Source organism: Nicotiana sylvestris, chromosome 2 (assembly GCF_000393655.2).
Source record: "Nicotiana sylvestris chromosome 2, ASM39365v2, whole genome shotgun sequence".
Lineage (NCBI taxonomy): Eukaryota > Viridiplantae > Streptophyta > Magnoliopsida > Solanales > Solanaceae > Nicotiana > Nicotiana sylvestris.
The window spans coordinates 1,194,470-1,220,533 of NC_091058.1; the positions used below are offsets into that span (position 1 = coordinate 1,194,470).

At 36.1% G+C, this 26,064-nt stretch overlaps 3 protein-coding genes across 4 annotated transcripts; 1 reads left to right on the forward strand and 2 right to left on the reverse strand.

The window, feature by feature from the left end:
• Positions 1–602: 602 nt before the first annotated feature.
• LOC104246199 (uncharacterized) lies at positions 603–2,936 on the reverse strand. The gene is made up of 4 exons (XM_070167592.1): positions 2,641–2,936; positions 1,090–1,188; positions 894–1,002; positions 603–815 (listed from the first exon to the last, which is right to left on the reverse strand). The coding sequence occupies exons 1-4, from the start codon at positions 2,919–2,921 to the stop codon at positions 618–620; spliced, it is 687 nt and encodes a 228-aa protein (XP_070023693.1). The 5' UTR covers positions 2,922–2,936; the 3' UTR covers positions 603–617.
• Positions 2,937–8,688: 5,752 nt separating this feature from the next.
• On the forward strand, positions 8,689–18,490 carry LOC104246198 (phytyl ester synthase 2, chloroplastic-like). Of its 2 annotated transcripts, XM_009801964.2 has the most exons (14): positions 8,695–9,197; positions 10,231–10,282; positions 10,466–10,521; positions 11,148–11,306; positions 11,390–11,494; positions 12,626–12,732; positions 13,064–13,185; positions 13,427–13,535; positions 14,811–14,941; positions 15,295–15,664; positions 16,460–16,573; positions 17,345–17,430; positions 17,898–18,007; positions 18,097–18,490. In XM_009801964.2, exons 1-14 carry the CDS (start codon positions 8,825–8,827, stop codon positions 18,285–18,287), a joined length of 2,085 nt encoding a protein of 694 aa, XP_009800266.1. In that variant the 5' UTR covers positions 8,695–8,824; the 3' UTR covers positions 18,288–18,490. The 2 variants fall into 2 exon arrangements, with proteins under 2 accessions (XP_070023694.1, XP_009800266.1); XM_070167593.1 differs by lacking the exon at positions 18,097–18,490 and having other exon boundaries at positions 8,689–9,197; positions 17,784–17,958.
• A 2,944-nt stretch (positions 18,491–21,434) lies between these two features.
• On the reverse strand, positions 21,435–22,130 carry LOC104246211 (uncharacterized). Its single transcript, XM_009801976.1, has one exon. It carries the CDS (start codon positions 22,128–22,130, stop codon positions 21,435–21,437), a length of 696 nt encoding a protein of 231 aa, XP_009800278.1.
• Between the last annotated feature and the right edge of the window lie 3,934 nt (positions 22,131–26,064).

Sequence of the window (26,064 nt, forward strand, 5' to 3'; positions counted from 1 at the left end):
AGATCTGCCGAAGACTAACATCTCAGTCTAATTACCTGCTTGGATGTTGTTACAAAGTGTAAAAGTTAAAACTGGTAAATAAACTGATGTTTGACTAACGAGGAACACAAGATAAATCCTGAAGGTTCCAATGGATTCTTGCCGGAATAATGACCAAGACATCTAATTTGTATTCAGCGTTTCTTTTTGCTTGCGGACTTTGAAGGGCTCGCGATCAGGTAGACAAATAGAACCACGATTGAGATCACAGAAACCAAGGAGCCATATTTTGCCATCAGCCTCTGTAAACAAGGGAAGATAAAAATGAGGAAATATTTCCACAAAGCGCATCATACTCATAGAAAAACCATACTGCTTTATGAAGAAGGCAACACGTGGGACATGTAAGATACAGAAATTCTAAATTTAACAACACGTCTAACTTAGGGGTGCTCTCAGAGAGATGTCAAATAGGATAAGTTATCAATGCATGTAGTTCTCATTCTCTCTAAATCAGATATGCTTTTTCTATATCAGATAATGATTGATAACCTAGAAACTTGTTGAATTCTCCACTTTCTGTACGTAATCTTATGTAACAGTAAGCATTATCAAATCTAACACTATACAGGAAGATGTCATACCTTTGCCTGTGAATATTCACCAAGAATTTTGGACAATCCATGCAAAAAAAAGGAAATTGTCTTAGCAAATACAATAAACAGAATATATGTGCTGTAGTTTGTAATAGTGTTCAAGCTTACCCAGTCGAACTTCTTCTCCGGAGGCCTATCAGCTAGTATGTCAAGTGGGAGGATTGGAGTTGAGTATGCCTCCTAAAACGAAAACATTATAGATCAATGTCGTCCATATCAAGCATACTAAGTAGAACCATACAAGCAAGAATGTGAAACCTGTAGAGCAGCCTTTGTGGGAATGCGGAATGTTATAACCGCTGGTGCACCATAAAATACTGTTTTTTTCGTAGCCTCCAACTCAAAGGAATGGGAGAGAGCGGCCCCACTGACATCAAACAGGTAAACCTTTATGAGAAAGAGATAAGATATAGAAATCAAATTGTTAGATGTCACCAATAATATGAGGACTCACGCGTCCAGCCTTTCCCATGACATGGATGTGTTACCAGCGACGATGGTAAATACATCTTGAGACCAGTTGTCATCATAAAGACTCACATCATATGCCGTCCTGAACAAAAAAAGCTTTTTCATGTCAAAGGCACATCATTGGTAAATGATTATACAGATAGCATATGACAGAAATCTAGAGGTAGATCTCTGGGAACAATTTAGAATGAAGTTGGTTGCACAAGAAAGGATAAAAAGAATCATGCAAGTCATTTCTAAAAAGCTTGTGAATTCTTAGATTCCTTAACTTTTCACCAAATTGAAGCCAAGGGAATTAGTCTATCCCACAGACGGTTCAGGAATGAGCACAAGGTTTGAATCATGCTGATGTACCGAGAGATTGCTAACAATGTGAAAAGAAAGTAAGAACACCGTATTATTCAAAAGGAAAATACTATTTTGACCAAAAACAATCCTCAGCAATCCTCTGGATGGTTGAATCATGTTGAACATTGTACACAATAATTTTAGAGTCCAAACTATCAGCCTCCTATTATCAATCAAAGCCTGGAACTATAACGTTTAACCCTCCATTTAATTCATCTAGGTGTTAGTTTATCAAGCATTATAAAGTTTACTCAACTGTTACCTGTTGGTGACAAGTCAGTGGCATCAGACAAGAATTCCAATCCCAAGCGTTAAGAAGGATCTTACTACAACCATAGATGATAGATAAACAACTATTCTAAACTGCAAATATTAGATGATAATAGACACAAAACTAAAGATGAAAGCTAATGTAAAGTGTGTTTATATCTTTTACTCTTTCTATCCCTGGTGATATACAAGTATAATGTTTAATTACTGAGGATGGGAGGTAAAGTCGAAAAGGGATTCCAATCTCTTCATTTGTAGTTTATTTGCTCATATTCCACGGATGCTTCACCTTCAAGAAGCAATAGAAAATCTTTCCGTATCAAAAAATAAATAAAGGGAAAACAATAAAAGATCTAATAGGGATTTCAATAAGAAAGGAATCTGATTTCCTGATCTGAAATTGCGATTCTCAATTAGGTAACAAGGATAGAAAAAGAGAAAAAAAACAAGTAAGAAAGAAGATAAACTGATTACATTTAGTAACCCAACAAAACAATCAGATCGAGAGAATTCGCATTCCTATTTGGAAATGAGACAAAAGAAGACTGAGATTACACTAGCATGCATCATATAAAAATTTTCCTTACCAATTGAGCAAACTATTGTTGTACTTATTTATTAGCTTTGACTCCATAAATACGCCTCTTACTATTATAATCAATGCTAATTACTCTGGATTATCTATCTAATCCTTTTCCAATTATGGAAACAGTATACCAGCTCAGATTAAAAAAAATCATGCATAACATAACTATTTACCCAACCAACGCGCGGATCCTAACAACAGAATCTTCAAGGAAAGCAATTAATAGACATGCATATTTATTTAGCAAATAATCGATGAAAAAGCTAAAAAGAGGGAGTACAGGATCTGATTTTTAAAAAAAAAAAAGGGGGAGAGGGACGGAAGACATACGCAGATCCTTGATTGTAGATGTCGATGGAGACGGAGAGACGTTCGACGCCGGATTTGAGGCGAGTAAGAGCCGCCTTCTTGTGTGCGACGATGAATGGCCCGTCGGAGCCGGCGGCGATGGTCCACGAGAAACATAATACAGCTAAGACCGTAGCTAAAAGGAACTTCCTCGTCCAATCCGCCATGTTTACAATCAGCTGCAGATTCAGATTCAGATACAAATGATAAAAAAGAGTCTTCAGCTGAGGGTCTTTGCATTTGGCATCGGAGATGGGCCACATGTCCGTATTTCATTGGTCTAGTCGCTCCCGATGACGCTGCTCTAAACTGGACTGGGCCTACACTGACATGGGTTAATTAGCAATGATGGATTAGGCCCAATTTTCAAGCCAGCCTTGTATTGAATTCGGGTTCCTACAAATAGCCCCTTTTTACATTGCTCTTTAAGGTGCAGCCACTTTTTGCAAAGCTTTGCAAGGGGCGGCCACTTTTACAAAATCAGCCCCAAGGACTGTAATTGGACTCCATTCAGAATCGATTCAGGTCTGGAGCCTTTTTAATAGAAAAAAGGAATTAGCTAGAATGATCATTTTGGGGGTCAGTAATGAGTTTTTAGCCACTATTTAAAATGTAATGAGAAAAAAAATACTCTTTTTTGACATTAAATAATATTTCGACAAAAATACCCCTAACTAGAACATAGGAAAAAAAAATCATACAATGACTATTGAAATTTGGAGATTTCTCAGTAACAAGTACTGGAGTTTGCTCTCAATGATTACAACTTCATACGGTAACCATGGAATATGGCTTTCACCGAAGGCAAAACTTATGGTATTGTAAAACACGAAAACAAAAATCAAATATCATCACAATAATTCTTGGAGTTTGAATTTTAAAATGTTCATAGTCCTTTGTGTAATTTTCCATGTTTCAGCTCAAATATTTTTCTGCAAAAAAATAGCTAAATGCTAATACCCTTTAATATACTGGCTAAACTCTAATAACAACTTGTTTCTGATTTCTTCACTAGTCCCTTGAGTAAGAACTTGGCTTAATTGCTGGTTGATGTCCCTACAAACAATCAAAAGATGAAATATCGTGTCATTAAAGGCTTGTGATGGCATGTTGGGACCTATTTAAATTAGTTTAATCATTGTAACAACTTATTTACTATTTTTTCTAGATTATAAACTCATACTACTTATTAAGAACAATGGAAAGGCCAAAACAATGTAAAACACAAACAAAATACGTGGAAGTGAGGTTTGACTCACAAGTCATCCCAAAGAGAGAGAGTTTCAAGTACCTAGGATCAATTATACAGGGAGATGGGGAGATCGACGGGAATGTCACACACCGTATCGGGGTGGACTGAATGAAATGGAGCTTAGCGTCTGGAGTCCTGTGTGACAAGAATGTGACACCGAAACTTAAAGGTAAGTTCTATAGAGTGGTGGTTAGACCGGCCATGTTGTATGGGGTTGAGTGTTGACCAGTCAAGATTTCACGTATTCAAAAGACGAAAGTAGCAGAAATGGGGATGTTGAAGGAGCCTAGATACCCCGGTTATGAGGTGTGAGCGGTTGGTTTTGGCTGGTACGAGAAGAGGTAGAAGGTGACCTAAGAAGTATTGAGGTGAGGTAATCAGGCAGGACATGACGCGGATTCAGATTTTCGAGGACATGGCCCTTGATAGGAAGATGTGGAGGTCGAGCATTAGGGTTATAGATTAGGGGGTAGTCGAGCAGTTCTCCTCGTTGGGCCGGTAAGCTGATAGTGTTTCTTCTAGGACTGCTAGCGGTTTTTGTTTGTGTTTCACACTGTTTTGGCCTTTTTCATTTATTTGATGTCTTTTACGATACTAATACTATTTTTCTGGTTTCTGTTGTTGTTACGGATCTATTGTCTTTGAGCCGTGGAAATAGCCTCGCTTTCCCTCCGGGGTAGGTCTACGACCTACGTACACTCTACCCTCCCTACAGAGGCGGATTTAAGATTTTTAAAACATGGGTGCACCACTGAAGAAAAGGAAAAAAAAATACTACGTGGGAATTGGTCATTGTTCCTTTAGGTAAATAACTCAATATTCAATTAAGTGCACCATTCAGGCTTTGTGAAGCATGGGTGCTAACAAATAGTATTGGACTAATTCTAGAAAAAACATACATAAAATATCTAATTTGGCGAAGAAATCATGCGTTCACATACCCCGTAAACTAATCTATACATCCGCCTCTGCCTCCCTAGACCCACTAGTGGGATTCTGCTGGTGTTGTACTTGTTAATAACAATACTCCGCTTTCAAATGTGAAAAGATAGAAGGATTTTGTCCACTCAGCACCACAAGTTAGAAAAGAAAAATCATTTTAATATCTCTTTCTTCAGCATGGTTACCATTTGCATTTGGAAATTCCCTTTCCTTTGCAGGTTTGGAAGGTGTGAGCTAGAAAAAGGGCGAAGGGAAAGAATTGGGGAAAATTCCAACTTTGTTCACACTTCCAAAATGTACGATAACAACTCCACCATTAAGTTACTACCTTTCAATTTTTGTCATGAAATTTGCCACTTTACATGCATAATAATTGATTGTAAGTGTATTCCTCTGTTAATTGTTGAGTTTTTGTTTAAGATGAAATAGTCTTAAAATTAGAGTGAATGGGAAATGGGATTTGGATTCGGATTTGGTCAAATGATCGATCGATTGATTAATTTTTTGGACCAAATTTATTTGTTAATAGTGAATATTAACGTGATATAATCCGTGTTTGTAACGGATGTTTTCCAATCCGTGTATTGTGTTGCAACACTAAGCAACAATGCAGCCTAGTGCACCTCCCACAATGGTGCAAGTGCTCCTCCCACCAAGCAAGTGTATATACCACCATGTAAGTGCTTTCTCCATGATCTAGTGCTTGTTGCACCATGGAAGGGGCGGATTTCTCTCAAATAACTGCTATAAATAGAGCATAAGTTGGAGAGAAAGAAGAACACATCGGAAAAAACACTTGAAACACTCTGTATACACTTAATATACACTCTGTATACACTGGATATACACTCTGCATATACTGGATATACACTCTGTATACACTGCGTATACACTGGAAAAACGAATTGCAATTTGATATTCTCTTCAGTAAGAATTCAACATTGGCTATACTTTGCATTCCTTCCTCTCAGAATTTCCATTCGACTTCTGAGTTGTCCTCCTTATTCTGCATTGTTTTTAACTACAAACAAAGCATCCATAAGTATGATTTGTTGCCGAACTTTGTGTTCGCTGAAACACTGGGGTTTGAAGTACCGCTACACTAGTGTGTAATTCGTTCTATCCTGGGAGGAAATAATCTATAACCTTGGGTACTAGGAGGGGATTAAATTCCTTAAGGAAACACTGTGAATTCAGTGGGCTCGAATTAATTTCTGTTTTTTATTTATATTTACGTTTATAAGCTAACGTCTAATTTCCAGAATCATTATTTACAAGTACAGAGGATCAACATTAATTACAGTGTTAGCTACTAATTCATTTTTGTTTTAGATTGACTTACTCCTTAGTCATTTCTAAAGTTGGCTTCTTCTCTTAAACAAAAGTTTTCTTTTTTTTTTCTAACAGTTTATACTAATCCAATATTACTAACCAAGCTAGAGTTGTCTGTTTAAGATAACCATTGGTTTCTTACTCAAAGTGCACAAATGCCGGACGCATGCTCCATGCACCGTCCATTCACACGTATCCAATGAATGAAAGAAACAACTTTCGTATAATTTCCAAGTAAATAATCAAATTTGTGGAAACATAAATCTAAATTACGTCGAGAATCATGGTCTAAAAATTACAAACGTCACTACTAGAAATCTGGGTTTTAACGACCACAAAAAGCAACCAACGTTGATCTGTTTATGCAAAATACCGACCAAAACCCATCCAAACAGACTTGATCGCTATTTTAATGGTCGCTTTTTGTATACCGACCAAAGTTGGTCAGTAAATTAATTTTAAAAAAAAGAAAAAATTGCAAAAAAAAGGACCAAGGTTGGTCGGTATTTTAATTATATAACCAAAGATTCACCATTTGGGAATCGAACCGGGGTGTGTACTGTGCCAGGATACTATTCTACCACTAGACCATTGGTGCATTTTGTTTTAAGATTTCTTTTTATTTATTTATTTTTAATTGTAGCCAAATGTGAAACTCACAAAAGGGAATGCCTCCTTATTTGCCGGGCCAGTTTTCTCTTATGTAAAATCCGGAGTTATGCCTAAAAGAAATAGTAATACTCACTCTTTTAGTTTATGTGACACTAATTTTTATTTTTTTATATTTAAAAAATTTGCACTTCACATTTTATCCTTAATGATAATTTTTATAGTCACATAAATATTATATAGTCACATAAATATTAAATTGGAACAGATGACTTCTAAGTTCTAATTCTTTTTTTATTTTCCTTCTCTCTTTTTTTCTTGTAGTAGAGTAGTTAGAAGAATACTATAGGAAGTAATTAATTTGCAGTAAAATCATTCTTCTGTGTGCATATGTGAAGATTTACAATCACATAATACACAAATAATGCTTAGGTTGTTTGCAACCTAAATGGTGTTTAAATTACAGTTTTCGCAAACACAGAGTGAGACTATCCAGTTAGGAGTTAGACTAGGAATGTCATTGATCGTCTATCGATGCAGGGCTTTACCTTCTAGTTGTACTATACCAGCCATCTATTTCGTATTTCGTATTTCGTATTTCTGTATTTCATATTTCATATCTCTTATATATTGTTGTTATTTTTAATACGCATTTTTATGGTACTAATATATCATCTCCTATTGCTTTTTGTGCCGAGGGTCTCCTGGAAACAACCTCTCTACCCTTCGGGGTAGGGGTAAGGTCTGCGTACATATTACGCTCCCTAGACCCCACTCGTGGGATTATACTGGGTCGTTGTTGTTGTTGTTGTTGTTGCATATTATATCTTTGTATTAAATTCGAGCTAGGGTTTACTTCACATACTTTTTATAGATAACCCTTTAATATATCAAAATCTGGATGTTTATTAGTGTGTAAATGAAATAGACAGCATCACTGTTATAGCTATCAAGTGGGTAAATTTCGGGAGAAATTCAAAAATAGCCAGATTTACTAGTTCAAAAATAGCTATAATTTCAAAAGTCATCGAAATTTAATCGTTTTTCATGTAAAGATAAATCTGAACGAATACACTATTCAAAATTGGGAAAATACTCCAGCATAATATACTGGAGTTCCAATATTTTGCTGGAACTCCAGTATATTATACTGGAGCCAGCAAAGTATACAGGTCCAGCATAATATGCTGGAAGTTCATACACATGTGCACCGAACTCCAGTATATTATGCTGGACCGGTTTCTGTTACAGCAAAATAGTGGCTATTTTTCAATGACTTGACAAATGTTGGTTATTTTTGAATGACCAGTCCGAAAACTGGCTAGCCCGTACTATTTTGACGTAAAATACGAATTTATCCGAATATGCTTCATTATAATCTATTTTAAAATTTATGTTGGATAAGTATAATCTAATTTGCTTTCTTATAGGCAAAATATATGTTGTTATAATGAAGAAAGTCGTTTTCCAATACGCAACAGAAGAAATTACGTGGCATACAATAACTAGACACAACAATTCACATAAAGCAGCCTATTCATCCAAATTAATTACAACCAACTGCATTAACACTAAACATATGTGTATGAGCTAATAATGGCTGGCTTAAACTTCACCAAAAGTTTTAAGAAGTGATTAAGTGGGGCTGTGGGGCAGGGGCGAAGTTACATGTACTTGATCAATTTTTCGTCGAATTACATTGTATATAGAGATAAAATATTAGATTTTAGAGTTATATAGCATAATTGAACGCCCTCGATTGGAATTTTTTTCCCCTCTTATTTCAGATTTGAACACCGCTAAGAAATTTGTGACTTTGCCACCGTTGTGGGGTCCAGAACATGTCTGTATATATTGTTAGTCATGAGACCATTATTGATATTTTATGATTGTTTATTTCAGAACCCCAATAGAATAACTAAAAGTCAATATATATATAAAAAGAAGGTGCAAAGATATAACGAGCTTTCCATTTCAAAACTAATTGTTCTTACATAGTGCAAAAGCTTATCGGCATTTTGATTTCTGTCCATGGCGGCTATTCCCACTGGCGCTTACACGGCGGCCGGTGCCTCGCCGCTGCTCCATCCAAACTCATGGCTCCGTGTCACCTCCGCAAGATTCAATTTTCGGGTGCGTGCATCAGTAAGTACTGCTGGGGGATCAGCCGCCACCACCGGCGAGCAACCGCCAACGCCTCCTGCTCCGTTGAGCAACAACGGAAGCTTAAGGAACAACTCCACTACTCATGAGCTAGAGGAAAAAACTTTGACTATAAAGGATTACATGGAATGGAGCAAGGATATGATTGGATGCGGATCCGAGGGTGGGCCACCACGCTGGTTTTCGCCCTTGGACTGCGCTTCTCCAATCAAAGACTCGCCTCTCTTGCTCTACTTACCAGGTGAGTTAAAGGACACACCGAGTTATTTCTTTTCTTTTCTTCTATTACTAATAAATATCTAGAATTGAACGGACGATAGACCAGAAATTAAAGAGAAGAAAAGGCGACCTGGATTAGGACATGCCAGTATTATAGTGAACTGCTGGAGTAGTAATTTATTACTACTACTTGTAGAAGTAGAAAGTATCGATTGGGTCTTCTACCTATCTAACTGTCCACGTTTTCCCTGTCATCATCAAACACGTAGTAATCACTGATAACGTAGCTGCTACGAGCAAAGGATGCAGATATATCTACTTTTTACTTTTTCTTTTCTTTTAAGTTCTTCGGCGTCTGAACCAGATAGCATAAAAGACGAACTTTATGAAAAAATGTTCGAACAAGAAAAATAAAGAGCATTAACTATGTGCTGTTTATACTCCCTCCATCTTTTATTTTACGCTATTTAACTAAGTACAAAGTTTAAGATATTAGTATAACTTCTTTGTATAAAAGTAGTAATGAAAGAAAATAGTAAAATAAAAAATTAGATATAAGTTGAATAAGAAAATATCGCATCTGAACTTAAAGTTGAATGGTTAATAGATTTAAATTTTAGAAACTTGTGAAAAATGTATAAAATAATACTCCATTGTTAGTAGAATCTTAACTATTTCCATAATTCCATCACACACTATGTGATAAATTTTTTAATCAACTTATGTTGTTATCTTAACTATGTTTGGTTTTACAAAAGGATCTCAACAAATATAATGTTGCTGGACATAGTAATGAGCTCTAGCTTATTGATCCTCTTGTATAAAAACACTAACATCCTCTCAAATAGCTGCAATGGCAAAATTTATAAGTGATTGCATTGTTCAGTAGTGCAATTATTTCGTTGTGAACAAAGCCATAGTGCAAATATTGATATATGGCACACACTAAACAAATATCCTTCTCTGTATCAGCGTCTGTGAAATATTCATACATTGATCTAAATAGCTAAATCTGTAAGTTAATTAAGCAATTCTCTTTACTCGGAACATTGCAGGGATTGATGGTGTTGGACTTGGCCTTATAAAGCATCATAAGAGACTTGGAAGGTGAGTTTGTTAGTTGATCTTTCCGGCACAATGCTGGAATTTAAAATGTTTGATTTTCAGTATTACTATTGTCCTTAAGATGTTTGTGTTGTACTAGATAACAATATCCTGTTAAGTCATCATCTTCTTTTTCTTCTTCTTTTCTTTTCTTTTCTTTTTGGGTGGTGCTATCCATACATGAAGGATCTTCAATATGTGGTGTCTCCATGTTCCAGTTACAGATCGAACATCGTTCACAGGTCTCTCCTTCCTCATCTCCCTGTTGTATTCTTAGGCAAAACTGCTTGCTAGAATTTTAATAGATGGAAACCAAACAGCTGAATAGGAATATTTAAAGAGTGGAAATGGTAGTAAGTGCCGCTGCCCCTAAATTTTGATTCATTGTATGATTCCATATGAAACTTTAGAAGTTATGATCTGAGGATGTATTACTACTATTATCATATGCTGAAGTCGAACTCTCTAAGTGTTGCATAACAGATACAGATCTTATGTAATTTTGCAAAAACGGCCCCTTTAGGTTCAGCTGAATCACCTAATAAGTGGGAGCAAGCGGTGCATAAAAGTCTTTCAGTTATTCTTTAAACATTACTTGCACTTCACTTTAAGACCGGTCCTTCAAACAAAGGCTTAGTAAGCACAGATTCCCTAATGTCTATGCCGTGATATCTTGTGCTTTTTGCATTTCTTTGTAATGTGTAATTTAATTCGTGTTCACTTTACAATTTGAACAATGTGACTAGACAAATCTGTCGTGTTCCATCTTAAGCATTTTTTCCCTTTTAAACTGGTGACTTTGTGTGCTGGTTTTATCATTTGAAATGAAAGTAACAGCGGGATATGCTTCCACTTAATTGTCTTCCAGACCTGGTGCACCTGGTTGAAGCAACTGTTAGGTCAGAGCATCACCATGCACCAAGACGGCCCATCTATCTTCTTGGAGAATCATTTGGGGGATGCCTAGCACTTGCTGTTGCTGCTCGTAATCCTCATATTGATCTTGCACTAATTTTGGCAAACCCAGGTTCAGAAGCTTGTAATTTTATCTTAGAAGATTTAATATTGCCTGAAGCATTTCATAGTTCTCATTGCAAAGATGTGTCTCAGCCACGCGTCTACGTGAATCTCAGCTGCAAAATCTGATAGTGTTGTCAGAAGTCATTCCTGAGCAACTCCATCCAAGCATGGTTAAAACGCTAAGTGTGACGACAGGTTATTGTTAACTTCACCCTCTAATTTGAGTATAGTAGTTCAACTTGATGGAAATTTGACTTGGCGAACTAGCATTATGATAACTTTTAACAATTCTGAGTTGTATATTTATGTGGCATTTGTTTTGAAGTTACCAGAAACTGAGTTTTTTTAGAAAGTGTTTGTTTGAATGATTTTTCCAGGAAAGATTAACTTCTTTTGAAGATTTCCCAACTCATTTTTTCCCGAAATCTTCCAAAAAAAATTACTTTTCCTGCATGTCCTAGATTACTGTGCCAGATGAAATGTGAACTGTTTGGTTTGGTGGATAAATGAACTAGCTTAGGACTATTATTTATCCTGAATCTTTTTGATTAGAAATCTTGCTGACTAGAATTGTATGAGTTGCTTTTTTAGACTGTAGGAGCAAAAAGCATGCTAAACATGCTCTCCAGTTACATTTTAAGATGTTTGCTTGCCGATCTATTACCACACATCTTGCTTTACATTGTATCTTTCTCCAAAATATGTGCGTATCAGTTGAGGCAACATATACTTCATCTAAGTGTGCTGCTACTTATTCTGGTCATGTTTGTTCTAACTTGCACCACAAATCCAGTCAACTCGAACAGCTTGACTGCTGAGCCAGAATAAACCAATGACTTGAAGAACTTAATCCCATTTTTGAACAAAACATTCAGATCTGCTTGCTCTATGCATAATTCTTTAAGAAGCAATAGATTTGGTAAAACACCTCACCTTGTTATTACAGCCTGTCCTTTAAAATTCTCTTGATAAAGCATGTATGTTCATGTTCATCTGATTTATGATGTCAATAAATCATCACCTAATCTTTTAGCGCTTGCACGAATAAATTTACATTTGGTACTTCTAATTGTAATGTTGATTGGGACTAAACCCCTCCTTAATATTGGACTATGATGGGCTCAAAATGGAGCGACATGAAGAGTGAGGATTCATATAGCCGACCAGACTTGCTTTGGATTGAGGCGTAGTTGTTGCTGATTAGGACTAAATAACATTAGTGATACGTGCCGTTTTTCTTGCTTAAATTGGTTAACTGAGTTTACTTTGTGGTAAACTTTTAGATGAACTGACAACTGACGTGTGAAACTCAATTACAATGATTAGGTCTTCCTGCAAGGGTGGCAGTGGCAATTCCTGGTAACGGGCTTCCTCTGCAACAAGCAGTAGCTGAGTTATTTCGCGGTGATGTAGCATTTTCATCCTACTTATCTGTAAGGTTCAATAGTCTTAATTCAGTAGGTTAAATGCAAAAGTCATCCCTCTAACTCTTAAAGTTTTCACCCCCTTGATTTCTTTTTTTCTTTTTCTTTTTTTGCATTTGGACCTTTCACCAATTTATTCTTTGTGACATCTCCTTAGCATTGATAAGATTTCCTTTCAGTCACAAGTTTATTCCTGTTGAAATCTTCTTTTTCCGCTCTAGCTTTGGTACTTCAATAGTTTCAAAGATTTTAATTTAGAGGTCCATTATTAGTTGATATATTCAGTTTCAGTTTTTTCATGTAGTCAGTTTGAGCAAGAAAATGATGAAAAAGGTCGCAGGTGCTGGCTGATGTTTTACCTGTAGAAACACTTATCTGGCGGCTGAAGATGCTCAAATCAGCCGCAGCTTTTGTCAATTCTCGCCTCCATGCTATCAAAGCTCAGACTCTAGTACTTTCTAGGTAATGCTTCAGAGTTCCAGCGTGTCACTGGTAAAATTTGATGAAAGAGAGATTTTTTAACCCCTCCCCCCTCCCGGGAAATCGTTGATTTTCTCTCTCTTGCCATCTTTACTTGAAGTTTATTAGTGTACACTAGAATTGTTGTATTCTCTTCTCTTTCTAGACATTTCGAGCAATATCTAATTCAGGTTAGCTTTCATGGCTGTCACTACGCATGAGTAAGTGTTCTATTGCTATGCAGTGGAAAGGATCACTTGATACCCAGCCCAGAGGAAGGTGAGAGGCTTCGTCACATGCTTCCAAACTGTGAGATCCGGAGATTTAACAACAGTGGTCATGCCCTTCTCCTGGTAGGCTGTTCTTCTTTTCCAAACCCTTTCAGACCCAATTCCTTTTTCCAACCTCCACAAATGACTTCTGTTCTGTACCACACCCAAAACTGCTAATGCAAATGGTAATAGTTCAAGGACTTTCTTTAGAGAAATCTTTGTCAACAAATAGTAAAACAAAGAAGAGAACTTCTTGATAGACTATACATCAAATAGGTAGAATTACCAAAAATCTTGTACATGAAGTTTCGTTGAGGTTTATTTAGTTATAAAAAAGAAATAAAAGAGAAAATGCTTCTTAATCAAATGGAGCAAAGAGAACATGCCTCTTAGTGAATGAAGAGGTTTAGGAATAAGTGAAGTAGGAGACAGAATCTCAAGGATCAGATGCATAGTGAGGCAAGATGATAGCGAGCCCTCTGTCTTTGGCAGAGGTGGACCAAGGATTTGAAGGTTACAGGCGCACTTTTGCATTCAACTAAAATTTGTTTTGTATATAAGGTGCTACTACTAATATACTGTTATTTTTGAGTAGACATATATGTATATGTATACATGTAATTTTTGCCGAACTTTCCGGATGTCGGTGAACCCTCTCTTTACAACTTAGGTCCGCTTCTGGTCTTTGGTACTTGCAATTTCCTGGTAATAGTGTGCTTTCTAGTTGCTTACGCAAAATACAGATCCTGGTCATTCATTTATACGTTATTGATTATTGGGATATTCCCTGAGCTCTTCCAACTTGGAATTATCCATGCAGTTTGTATACCAGCTGAAGTTTGTAGCTTTTTCTCTCATTTTCTATTATCTGCTGTAATTTAGGATTTCAGGAATGCTACAATCCTGATATAGCACTTTTCTACTTACTTTTTTTTTTTATCTTCGAAGCTTGAAGATAAAAAGTACCAACTTCAGCGTGGCCTTCCAACATTACTCTATCAATATAATTCCATAATAATGTCACACAGTGGCATATTACATGCATTACTTCCTACTGAAATAATCAGTACCAATGGCAGTTTATATAATAGGCTTATAGTAAGTGAGGATTCATATAGTTGTTGTAATGGCAGTTTATATAATAGGCTATATAGTCATGCAGTAGCCTATGCTGTAAGTGCTGCTTGCATGTAGGTGCTTACTTCAAGTCCCCAAAAATATATACTCCCAACTTTTAAAGCATTCATACCAAATCTTATGCAACAACAACAACTACCCAGTAAAATCCCAAATCTTATGCCCCCCCCAAAAAAAAAACTTTGTTGGGGTACATGTTGAGTTGCAGTTTTTGTGCAGGAAGATGGCTTTGATTTGGTAACTGTCATAAAGGGTGCCAATTTTTATCGACGTGGAAGGCACCTTGACTTTGTTAAAGATTTTGTGCCGCCAAGCACTTCTGAATTTGACAGTGTTTATCAACCATACAGGTATGTTGTCCTGTACTATGTTGGAAGACACTAACCAGTCTTTAGGGGACTGTAGAGCCGCATTATTTGCTTCCTGGTCTCTTACAGTTGTATATTGTGCTCTATGTGCATACATAGGATATCTAGTTAATGAGGTTCCATGCTGAAAAAATATTATTGGCGGGTCTTGCTTCTTATAAGATGCTACCTTTGAACTACTTAAACAGGGTTAAGCTAGTCAGGAACTCTTATTGGCATAGTGAACCAACTCATCTGCATCTGCTATTCAACCTATACTTAGTTCATTTGATAAATAACACAAAAACTGTAAGTTTATTTAATTTTTAGTACTTGTATGACTGATCAAAACACAGATGGATGGAAGTTGCCTTCAACCCTGTAATGATATCAACTCTCGAGAATGGAAATATTGTTCGGGGTCTGACTGGAATTCCTTCTGAAGGCCCGGTCTTACTCGTAGGTTATCACATGATGCTTGGACTTGAGCTAGTTCCTCTGGTGTCCCGCTTGTGGAATGAGAAAAAGATTGTCCTGCGAGGCATAGCGCATCCTATGATGTTTCAGAGACTAGGAGAGGGGAGAATGCCTGTGTTATCGATGTATGATGATTTCCGTTTTATGGGTGCAGTTCCCGTGTCAGCAACTAACTTCTATAAACTTTTATCATCAAAATCCCATGCTTTGCTGTATCCCGGGGGCATGCGGGAAGCTCTTCACCGGAAGGTATTATTTACGTAAAACGTATTGCTTAGAAATGCGCTACTCAAAATATTTCTATATTTCATTTTAAGAATCTAAGGGTTGCATCTCTTAAAAACTTTGTGATTAATTCGTGTGATTTTTCCGTGCTGTACTTGAAGCATAAAGTCATGTGAAACAGTTAATGAGTTGATCACTAACCTTTTCTTTCTTTAAAACCACTGCACCATCCAGCAGATCAGTTGATTCCGTATCTTAGGCTCAACATTAATCTTATTAATGTCATCTGGTAGGAGCAGTTATCTTGTATATAAAGATACACATCTCTCTCTTTCTTGCTTACTTATTTTGGCATATATGCATGTTTTTAAAGATACCAATAATTATAGGAAATTGATTATTCCAGTTTGGAAACTGAATCTGTCATCTGTAAGCATTTGATATTACAACTATCTATATGAGCTAATTTAACTTTGTAATATCTGGACCCCATCACTAAATGTAGAATTAGATGGTCATTATTCATATTGATGAAACAAAAGTGAAAATTACAACCTGTTGATTTCTCAAGATGCAATGTTATCTGTTGTTATATGTGGTTCTAAGGAAAGTTTGATACAGTGTATATCTAATGAGAAGGCCAAAATTAAGTACTGAAGTAAGTTGTTGGAAGATATTTCTTATGTAAAGGGAATTGACTTAGAACAATTGCAGTATTCTTTATAGTTTTAAATGTTGTATAAGGTTATTACTTGGATAGCCAATGAGCAGAAAATAAAAGCCTGCTGTTCTTCTAACAGTTTGGTCTTCTAACTTCAGGGGGAGGAGTACAAATTATTCTGGCCAGAACAGTCTGAATTTGTCAGGATGGCAGCTAGATTTGGAGCGAAAATTATACCTTTTGGTACGGTGGGAGAAGATGATATTGGCCAGGTAGTCTCATGAGTTTACATTCTTTGAATAATTTAAATCAGAACATGCACATCTATTCTGGTCCATGTGTTTCAATACAAAAGTTGAGCTTGTTTTGTTTGGGATGCACAAGTACATTTAGAAATATAAATATAAAAAGAAATGCTTAAAGCAATGTTGAATACTTATGACAATCAAGATGGAAAATCATTGTTGAAAGGCAAATGGAAAACGTGTGCAGGCACAAAACAGCTTGTGGCTTCAGTGCCATAACAGTGTTTTATTAATCAAACTGAATCCTTAGGTTTTTTCTGGTGCTGAGGTTACACAATTCTCATTTTGAAAGGGAAAAGAAACAGAGTTTACAAATGGATGTATCGAAACTTGTCTAGTAACTACCATAAGTAGATTGTAAGAAAGCAGCTCTTGTAAGCAGAAAATTTAGTCATTATTTGGCTGGTCATGATTTTTTGCTCAATATAAAAAGACTTTCATCTACTAATTGATGTCCCTCCAAAGCTCAGTTTAGCATGGAGAAAATGTTCTTTTGCTTTTATGTTGAAAGATAAAATTGGAAAATTTTGTTCAACTACGTCGACAGATCTGACTACCCCAAAGCTCTTTCTTGAAGAAGGCATAAAATGAATATGCTTTTCTATGGTGGGTTGTTATTCTAACTTTTGATCTACTGCGAGTAACATTGAGAGCTTTCCTTATTGGAAGAAATTTAGCAACTTTTTTATCATTAGAATTCATCCTCTTGTTGACTCACCAACCTTCAAGTTTCAACAGATGCTCCTTGATTACAATGACCTGATGAAGATTCCCTATTTCAAGGCTGGGATAGAGGAGTTAACTGATGAGGTGGAGAAACTAAGGTATCAAGTTTGTTCTTTCGTTATTTTATCTGACTTAGAGTGTGTTTGATATGATGGAAGTCAATGTTCATGGAAATGGTGTTTCTGATTTGTTCTGGTGTTTGGTTGGTGGGTGGAAAATGTTTTATGAAAAAAAATGTATATTAAAGATTTCATAATAATATTAGCACATAGGAGAATGGTTTGATGAAATTTTGAGTAGTAAAGATCAATAACAATGTCCAAGTGTTAGTTGAAACAATTAATATGAAGTTTAAATTTAGCAGAAAATATTTTTATGAAAAATGACTTCTCATACTAAACATACCATTAGTCTCTATATTGTGATAGTCAATGGACCTTTGCTTTGATAGTTGGAAACTTATTTGCTGCATGGAAGGTAGTTGAGCTAAAAGCCACTTTGCGAACCACATGATTGAGTGACAGTTAAATATCACCTGGGAATGTTGTCTTGTATGTGAATACAGAAATGACATTGAAGGAGAGGTTGCAAACCAAGATGTACATCTTCCAATCATTCTTCCAAAACTTCCCGGCCGTTTTTACTTCTACTTCGGCAAGCCAATTGAAACAGAAGGTAATTCTTAAAGTACATCACAGTATTAACCTTCCATGCTGGGGAAAGCCTGGAGGTGATATTTGATGGCATTTTATTTGGTGTTGTAGGGAGGAAGGAGGAATTAAAAAGCAGGGAAAAAGCACATGAATTATACTTGGAAGTGAAGTCTGAGGTTGAGAGATGCATTCATTTCCTGAAGGAGAAAAGAGAGAATGATCCATATAGGAACATAATGGCCCGAATAGTTTACCAGGCTAGCCATGGTTTTGATTCTGAGGTTCCCACCTTTGATCTATAGTTATTCTTCACGTATCTAATTCTTTGCTTTTGTGCTGCGTTTTAACCAAAAAAAATAAAAATAAAAATTCTTTTCTTTTCCTTTGATAAAATATGGCACCTTTCGTCTTTGAAAGGAAAAACAAAAATAAAAAAGGTGCTACCTTCTTTTCTGTGTTTGTATCAGAAGAAAACAATGATTTGATTTACAAGTTCTTTTTCTGGAATATTTTGTGTGAACAATCTTAAAAGAAGGAACTCTAAAAGCTCTTAGCAGTTTGCTGCGAGATGATCAACCTTTACATAATATAATGTGGCATGGGAAAGGTTTAAGGAAATGTTTATATGTTAGGTGGGCCCTTTCATCATATCCACATCAATTACGTATCCTTAATCTTTAGGTTAATCCCCTTCCCCCTCCGATCACCTGACGTAATAAAAAAAAGTTTTGTTAAAAAAATCTTTAGATTAATGTTTGAGTTGAGCTATTTGTTGACGTGTGGGAAAGTGAAAGCTAAACGCACATAAAACAGAAATTGATTTTTCGTTATATCTTGTTTGGATGATTGTTACCTATTGTATTGTATTGTTACTTTAATATAGTCTTTATTTTAATAGTTACTTAAATTTTATTATATCGTATCGTTAATTTCATTATTTTGGTGTGGTCGCTTCGTTACCTTATTTTTTCCTCTCGTTCTGCCTTTTCTTCTTATTAAATAATCATATTTTATCCTTTATCCTACCTTTTATATAATAATTTTACCTCGTACCATACTGTTTCTTTGTAATATTGCAAGTTTATTGTTCATATTGTTGGTACATGATATCATGCAACGACGGTAAACAATACAATTTATCCTTGTATTCGTAAAGAAAAAGTACAATACAATATAAGGAAGATACATTATGAAATAACATGTAACAATCATCCAAACAAGCTGTTAGTAATAGCCAAATGCGCCGAGAGCCTTGGTCTGTGAGTTGCGGGCATATTACCACCCAGGGGCGGATCTAGCGTGTAGTATACGGGTTTTCGGGAACCCAGTAACTTTTGCGTAGACCCTGTATTTTTATTAAAAAAATTATTAAATATCTATTTGTGAACTCAGTTATTATTGTATATTAATTTGAAATTGCGACAGAAACTCATAAACTTAAAATCCTGGATCCGCCTCTATTACCACCCTATATGGCCACCTCAAGGACAGGGTTATCAAAAACAAAATTAGACATTTTCTTGCAAGTTTTCTCTCAACAAAATATAAAAATACAAAATACTTAAAAAAAAGGACCAAATTTGATTAGGCAAAAGACGTTTAGGTGGTGGTGGTCCCTCCATCGATTGTCCCAAGTATAGTAAGAGAAATCAGTCAAAAGCGATTGTAGCAAGTCTAATGCTAATATTACATATGCCATTATATGTAGCATGTTTTTTAACTACGTAATAGAAATTAATTTCCCTATTTTGGAGGTAGCAGTAGTTAATGTTGTGTTGCAGAGTATAATATAAGGTACTATTTTAGAACTAGTATTGTGTACATTAAGTAATAATGGGAATCAGAAGAATGAACAAATTAGGAATGGTTTTATATTGTAGTAAAGTAATAAAAAGGGGTTGGTTTTGAAGCTCAACAGAATGCTAACTTTGTTGGGGCTACACGACAGCAGAATAAATTAAATGGGAGTATCTCACTGTATTAATTATGTTATCCACTGCAGAAAACACCAGTATAATTCCACTTAGTGGGGTCTGGGGAGGGTAGTGTGTACGCAGATCTTATCCCTACCCTAGGGTAGAGAGACTGTTTCCAAATAGACCCCCGACATCCTTCCCTCCAAGAACTTCCCACCTTGCTCTTGGGGAGACTCGAACTCACAACCTCTCGATTGAAAGTGGGGGTTGCAGAAAACACACGTAAAAATTAATTATACTAACTAGTACTTAATCAATAAATAAAGACAAAACTACCTATTACTTCTTTTACTCACTTTTCTGCTCCATAATTGAATAACATAAGTAGTTAATAAAGACATACAATATCACATTCTCATTAATTACACATTGCTTGAACATCAAAGAGTATATATATCTTCTGAACTATGCATGCATGCAACTATAAATAACTACTACTACTACTGCACATACTATTCCTACTCAAAATTATGATATTATCCATAACAATCAGTTTTCTTGATATATACTCTATTCACACCCAAACTAAAATTACTAATCGATTAACTGAATTTAAAATTTTAATAAGTGGGAGCCACCATCACATTTTCAGCTTTACAGTTTTCTTAACCCTCTCCCCCCCTACCCAACCCTGGCCTCTCCAAAACATAGTACACATATACCACTTGTTTACATATTGAATAAGCAGTTCATTTGGAGCTTTCAACAAAGAGGAGACGAAACATTAGCTGAATTCACAGAATTTGCTATGGTTTAATTACGATAAATACAAACTTGAAATGACAAACAAACAACAAACAACAACGACCCAGTATAATTCCACACGTGGGGTCTGGGGAGGATAATATGTACGCATACCTTACCCCTACCCCGAAGGATAGAGACTGTTTCCAGGAGACCCTCGGCTCAAAAAAGCAATAAACAAACTTGAAATGAAAGGAAAAAAAAACCAGTACGCTGCACTAAGTTCCCGCTATATGCGCGGGTTCGGAGAAGAGCCGAACCACAAGGGTCATCGTACGCAGTTTTACCCTGCATTTCTGCAAGAGGCTGTTTCCACGGCTTGAACCCGTGACCTCCTGATCACATCATATCAACAACTTTACCAGTAACACAAAGCTTCCCTTCAAACTTGAAATGAAAATGAAAAGAAGCTCAACAGAATTCATGATATTCATCTGTAAAACTTTTTAACTACAGGGAATTAAGACTACTTTAGTACGTCCTATCTAGCTAGTAGTAAATGAACTAGATCTGACGCCGGCCATGAGTGTAACTGCTTGAGTTGCTCGTTCTATTCTTTTAAAAAAAAACTCAATACCCTGAATTTTTTTTCGAAAACTAATGCTTAGTAGCTCGCTAATATTCTAAAGACTAAAACTCGAATAAGACTGAATTTCTTTTTTCTCTTACAAAGACTAGAAAAAGGAAAAACGCAGAGCATCACCCCACAATACCCAGCCAATTTCTCTCTTACAAACGAAGGGTAAGGTCAAGATTGAGCTGGTGATTATCCATAGAAGACAAATCCTGTGCAGTCGAGAGAGTAGCATCACCGCTAGTAAAATAGACATGACGGCCGCCGAGTCCAAGAGTCGGTACCGGAGGAGGATGAAAAACGTCAGAGGAGGAGAAAGGGTTAAAGACGTTGATATTGTTTGAAGCTGGTGTTTGGAGCTGACCGCTACAGTAATTAGCATAGGGGTTACTATAAGTAGTAGTAGTAGTATGATTAATGTTACCATTAATGTCGATGATGTTTTGTTCAGGCAGCATCTGGCCGGTCATCAGAGGATAATTATTCAAACTAGGCTCCAGCTGCTTGTCGTTGTTGTTATTTTGAAGAAAATGGAAGTGTACCATATTACGGTTGTCGGAGTCGGTGCCGGTGACCGGGAACATAGTACGACGAGAAGCGGCTCTTTCACGCTTGTGAGCATTTTGGTGACCACCCAAAGCTTGAGAAGTGCAAAACTTGCGAGAACAGTAAAGGCAGGAGAACATTCTTGAAGGTTGTACCTTTGGCTTATTGGGTTTTGGGATAGGAATGGGTTGCTGCTGCTGATTCAGATGAGAAGCAACATTGATATCAGACATCATCACCATTTCAGTGGAATTAGAGTACTGCTGTTGGTTCCAGAAGTCGTAAACTAGGTTGGGATCGGCCATTGTTGCTGTAGCTAGAGATACAAGAAAAGAGAGAAATGTATGTGAAAATGATGAGAATGGAGTATTATATATAGAGAGAGTAGTGATCAGAAAAAGTGGAAGGAGGAGAAGCAGTACGTAGTGAGAGCAGGGAATTGTTGCAAATGGTGACAGATTTTGGCAGAGCAGAGAGAAATAGAGAGTGTTTCTGCCTCTGTTTAATTTGTTTGTATCTATCTATCTCTACCCCACTTTTCTACAGTTGTTCAATTAGGGGGGCACTTCAACACTTTTTACTAATTTTGTCATCATCAAATTAGTTGGTCCGCTTCCAACCGAGAGGTTGTGAGTTCGAGTCTCCCCAAGAGCAAGGTGGGAAGTTCTCTTGGAGGGAAGGATGTCGGGGGTCTATTTGGAAACAGTCTCTCTACCCTAGGATAGGGGTAAGGTCTGCGTACACACTACCCTCCCCAGACCCCACTAAGTGAGATTATACTGGGTTGTTGTTGTTGTCATTTGTTGTTGTTGTTGTCATCATCAAATTGCATGCATGTAATCACTAATAATGATAACTCATTATTAGTGTACTTAATTAATAAGTTGTATTAATAATAGATTTATCACTTCACACGTTCTCAATACACATTTATTATTATAAAATAGTTAATTTCATTTATTTGGTTTTTATGTACTCTAATATTGTGAAAGCTCTTAATTTACATTACAAGTTTATAAACAATCTACCTTTTTTGGCATTACATAAAAGGGCAGCACAGAGCACTAAGCTCTCGCTATGTGAGGAGTCCGGGGAAGGGCCGAATTATAAGGATCTATTGTGTGCAGCCTTACCCTGCATTTCTGCAAGAATCTATTTTCACGACTTGAACCCGTGACCTCCTAGTCACATAGCATCAACTTTACAAGTTACATAAGGTACATTTTATAGAGTATGAAATTAAGGACATATTCTATTAGAAACTGCTTCTCTATTCCACCAGGGTAAGGATTATGTTTGCGTACATATACACTACCCTCCTCAAATCTCACTTATAAGATTATATTGGGTTGTTGTTGAAATTAAGGACATTGGGGTGCGGTGCGACACACTATTTGTCGCGCATTTAATTTGTTAGGACTTTTATCATGCTAAATTTGACCTAATTAACAATCGAAGAGTGTTGTTCAACGTTGTAGATTCCTCATCATTTAGTTTCTTTTATCCTTTACATATAGTTGCAGTCCTGATTCTGTTAAAGTTATAGACTCACTAGGAGTATCACTCTTTAAGAGGATTAGGTACACACTGGTTAGGTTTAAAGGATACTATGGTATATATGAGAACCTGGAAACAGCCTCTTTGCCCCTCGGATAGGGGTAAGGTTTACGTACATATTATCTTCCCAGACCCCATTTATGAAATTATACTAGACCGTTGTTATTAAGGTATATATAAACTTGTGGGATTATACTGGGTCGTTGTTGTTGTTGAGATATATATAAGAAGTACGTGAAAGTTTTTTTTTTCCTTTTTTTTTGCGGGGGTGGGGGGTGGGGTGGGGTGGGTTAACAACTTTCATATCTTTAAGGAAAAGAGGTGATTGACAAGATGAATGCGAGGATATGTGTATCTGCGTTCAACAATTCCTTGTATATTATAATTCTGACACACAAAATTAAAGGGAAGTCTAATCACATTTAACTTTGAATTCAAATAAATCACTAAAATAACACCCTACCCAATATGGCTACACTACTAAACAATCCTAAAATGGAGTCCTACTCCTATTCTAGAGGTATGGTGATACACACCTAAGTTATGTCAACTAGTACTACTCCTGAATGAGTATTTCAGAAACTACACTTAGACAGGAAGCCAAATAGATTAAAATATTTTATGTTTTGTTTTTTCTTTGATGTAACAAGACGGGAGAAATTCAAAAATAGCCAGATTTACAAGTGATCATTCAAAAATAGCCTCAATTTTAAAAGTAATCGAAATTTAGTCACTTTTCAAGTAAAGATAAATCTGAACGAAAACATTGTTCAAAATCCGAAAAGTACTCCAACATAATATACTGGACTTCCAGCATAATTTACTGGAGTTCTAGTATAATATACCGATCCAGCATAATATGCTGGAAGTTCATACACATGTGCACCGATCTTCAGTATATTATGCTAGAACTTTCCGTGTTGCAGCAAAATAGTGACTATTTTTCAATAACTTTGCAAACACTGACTATTTTTCAACAACCAGTTCGAAAACTAGCTACCCCGTGCTATTTTAACTTGAAAGGCTTATACGATGACGCACATAAGGGGGAAAATTTAAAAAGAAAAGCTAGAAATAATTAGAATTATAGTAAAGAGATGTGATGTGGAGTACTAATTAATTAACATGATCGGTGGTTCATTATCCTGGAAACAGCCTCTCTACCCTTCGGGGTAGGGGTAAGGTCTGCGTACATATTACCCTCCCCATACCCCACTAGCGGGATTATACTGGGTCGTTGTTGATCGGTGGTTCATTATAAAAGGAACAAAAAAGATATGAAATGTACCAAAAGGACAGGAAGGGGAGAGAGACTGAGGAATCACCCGGCCACTTACTTGGCTGCAGTGATTGTTATGTCGTACAAACGCACCCCAGCAATGCTGCAGTTTGTTTGTTACAGTAGATGACAATTAAGAGACAAGTGTCAAAGAAATATAAGTTAAAAAAGAAACAATTGGTTTGGTGATATATGATGGAGACTTGGAGAGGAGGGAACTAAACTAGAACTGTACTGAATAGAGGAGAGTGGGAAGTATGAGCCTATCATTATCATCATATAATTCCTGTCGGAGTTTCCAAAACTGCTCTCTATTCCCTCTCACTCGCAACTGCCCAAGCTAAGATAGACTACCAAATTAAAGTAGGCGTCTGAATGTAGATATGACTTATGTGTATTGTGCTCACTCACCAATGTATATAAATACACTAAATAGTCATAGTAATACTTCATCGAAATCCCAATTTATATCATACTTTTCGCTTTTCGAAAGTTAATTTGACTAATAAGCTAACCGGGAGTTTGGACATAAGAATTGTAAAATTCCGAAAAAAAGTGAAAAAAAAAATTCAAGTGATAATGGTATTTGAAAATTAGAATTGTGTTTGGACATGAATATAGTTTTGGGTTGTTTTTGAATTTTTGTGAGTGATCTGAGTAAAAATTTTAAAAAACGGTTTTTTGGAGTTTTTCAAATTTTTGAAAAATTCCAAAATTCATTTTCAAGTGAAAATTGGAAATTTTATGGCCAAACACTCATTTAAAAAAAAAAACCCAGAAAAATCCCACAAAGAATTTGTCATTTAAAAAAAAAGTGAAAAAAAAATCATGGACAAACGGGCTCTAAATTGGATAAGATCAACTCAACATTTTAAATTAAAATTTAGATATTTAAAAACTATACGAAAAGTATTACTATAAGTTACTACAAATCTTCTCATAACAATATATATATATATAAAAGTATTTTAAATCTTGATTAAAATTCACATAGTTTGAATTTTAGGAAGCAAAAAGTGAACATAAATGGAATAGGGAAAGTAATAAAGAATTCAAAAGGATTGGTATCAGCAGTCAGCACATGGCTGTGTGGCCTCTGCATAAAATTTTCAGCAACTGCGTCATCCTCGATAGCTAGTCCGATCCAACACTCTTCCCTTTTATGGAACGTACTAGGATATATGGCCTTCAATCTCCTTTTATTTCGACAACCAAACATCACTTCTACTTTCACCCAAAAGAAAACATATACAATCACAAAGAGAAATAGAGGCAACCTTGTAGGTCCAATTTGGACGAGCCTTTCCTGAAATGGATTAGGACTGCTTCACCAACCAGTTCAAAGCTAATCTAATATCAAGTTATATGTTTGAACAAAACAGACTTGGCACCTTTCACCATTG

Excerpts from the sequence above, each read along its gene's own strand:
- LOC104246199 (XM_070167592.1), bottom strand. The coding sequence starts at position 2,921 with ATGTGGCCCATCTCCGATGCCAAATGCAAAGACCCTCAGCTGAAGACT. Across the intron at positions 1,189-2,640 it reads ATCTACAATCAAGGATCTGC|GACGGCATATGATGTGAGTC; the intron begins GTATGTCTTCCG and ends TTTTTTGTTCAG. Across the intron at positions 816-893 it reads CCACAAAGGCTGCTCTACAG|GAGGCATACTCAACTCCAAT; the intron begins GTTTCACATTCT and ends TTTTCGTTTTAG.
- LOC104246198 (XM_009801964.2), top strand. The coding sequence starts at position 8,825 with ATGGCGGCTATTCCCACTGGCGCTTACACGGCGGCCGGTGCCTCGCCG. Across the intron at positions 11,307-11,389 it reads ACTAATTTTGGCAAACCCAG|CCACGCGTCTACGTGAATCT; the intron begins GTTCAGAAGCTT and ends GATGTGTCTCAG. Across the intron at positions 16,574-17,344 it reads GAGAAGATGATATTGGCCAG|ATGCTCCTTGATTACAATGA; the intron begins GTAGTCTCATGA and ends AAGTTTCAACAG.
- LOC104246211 (XM_009801976.1), bottom strand. The coding sequence starts at position 22,130 with ATGGCCGATCCCAACCTAGTTTACGACTTCTGGAACCAACAGCAGTAC.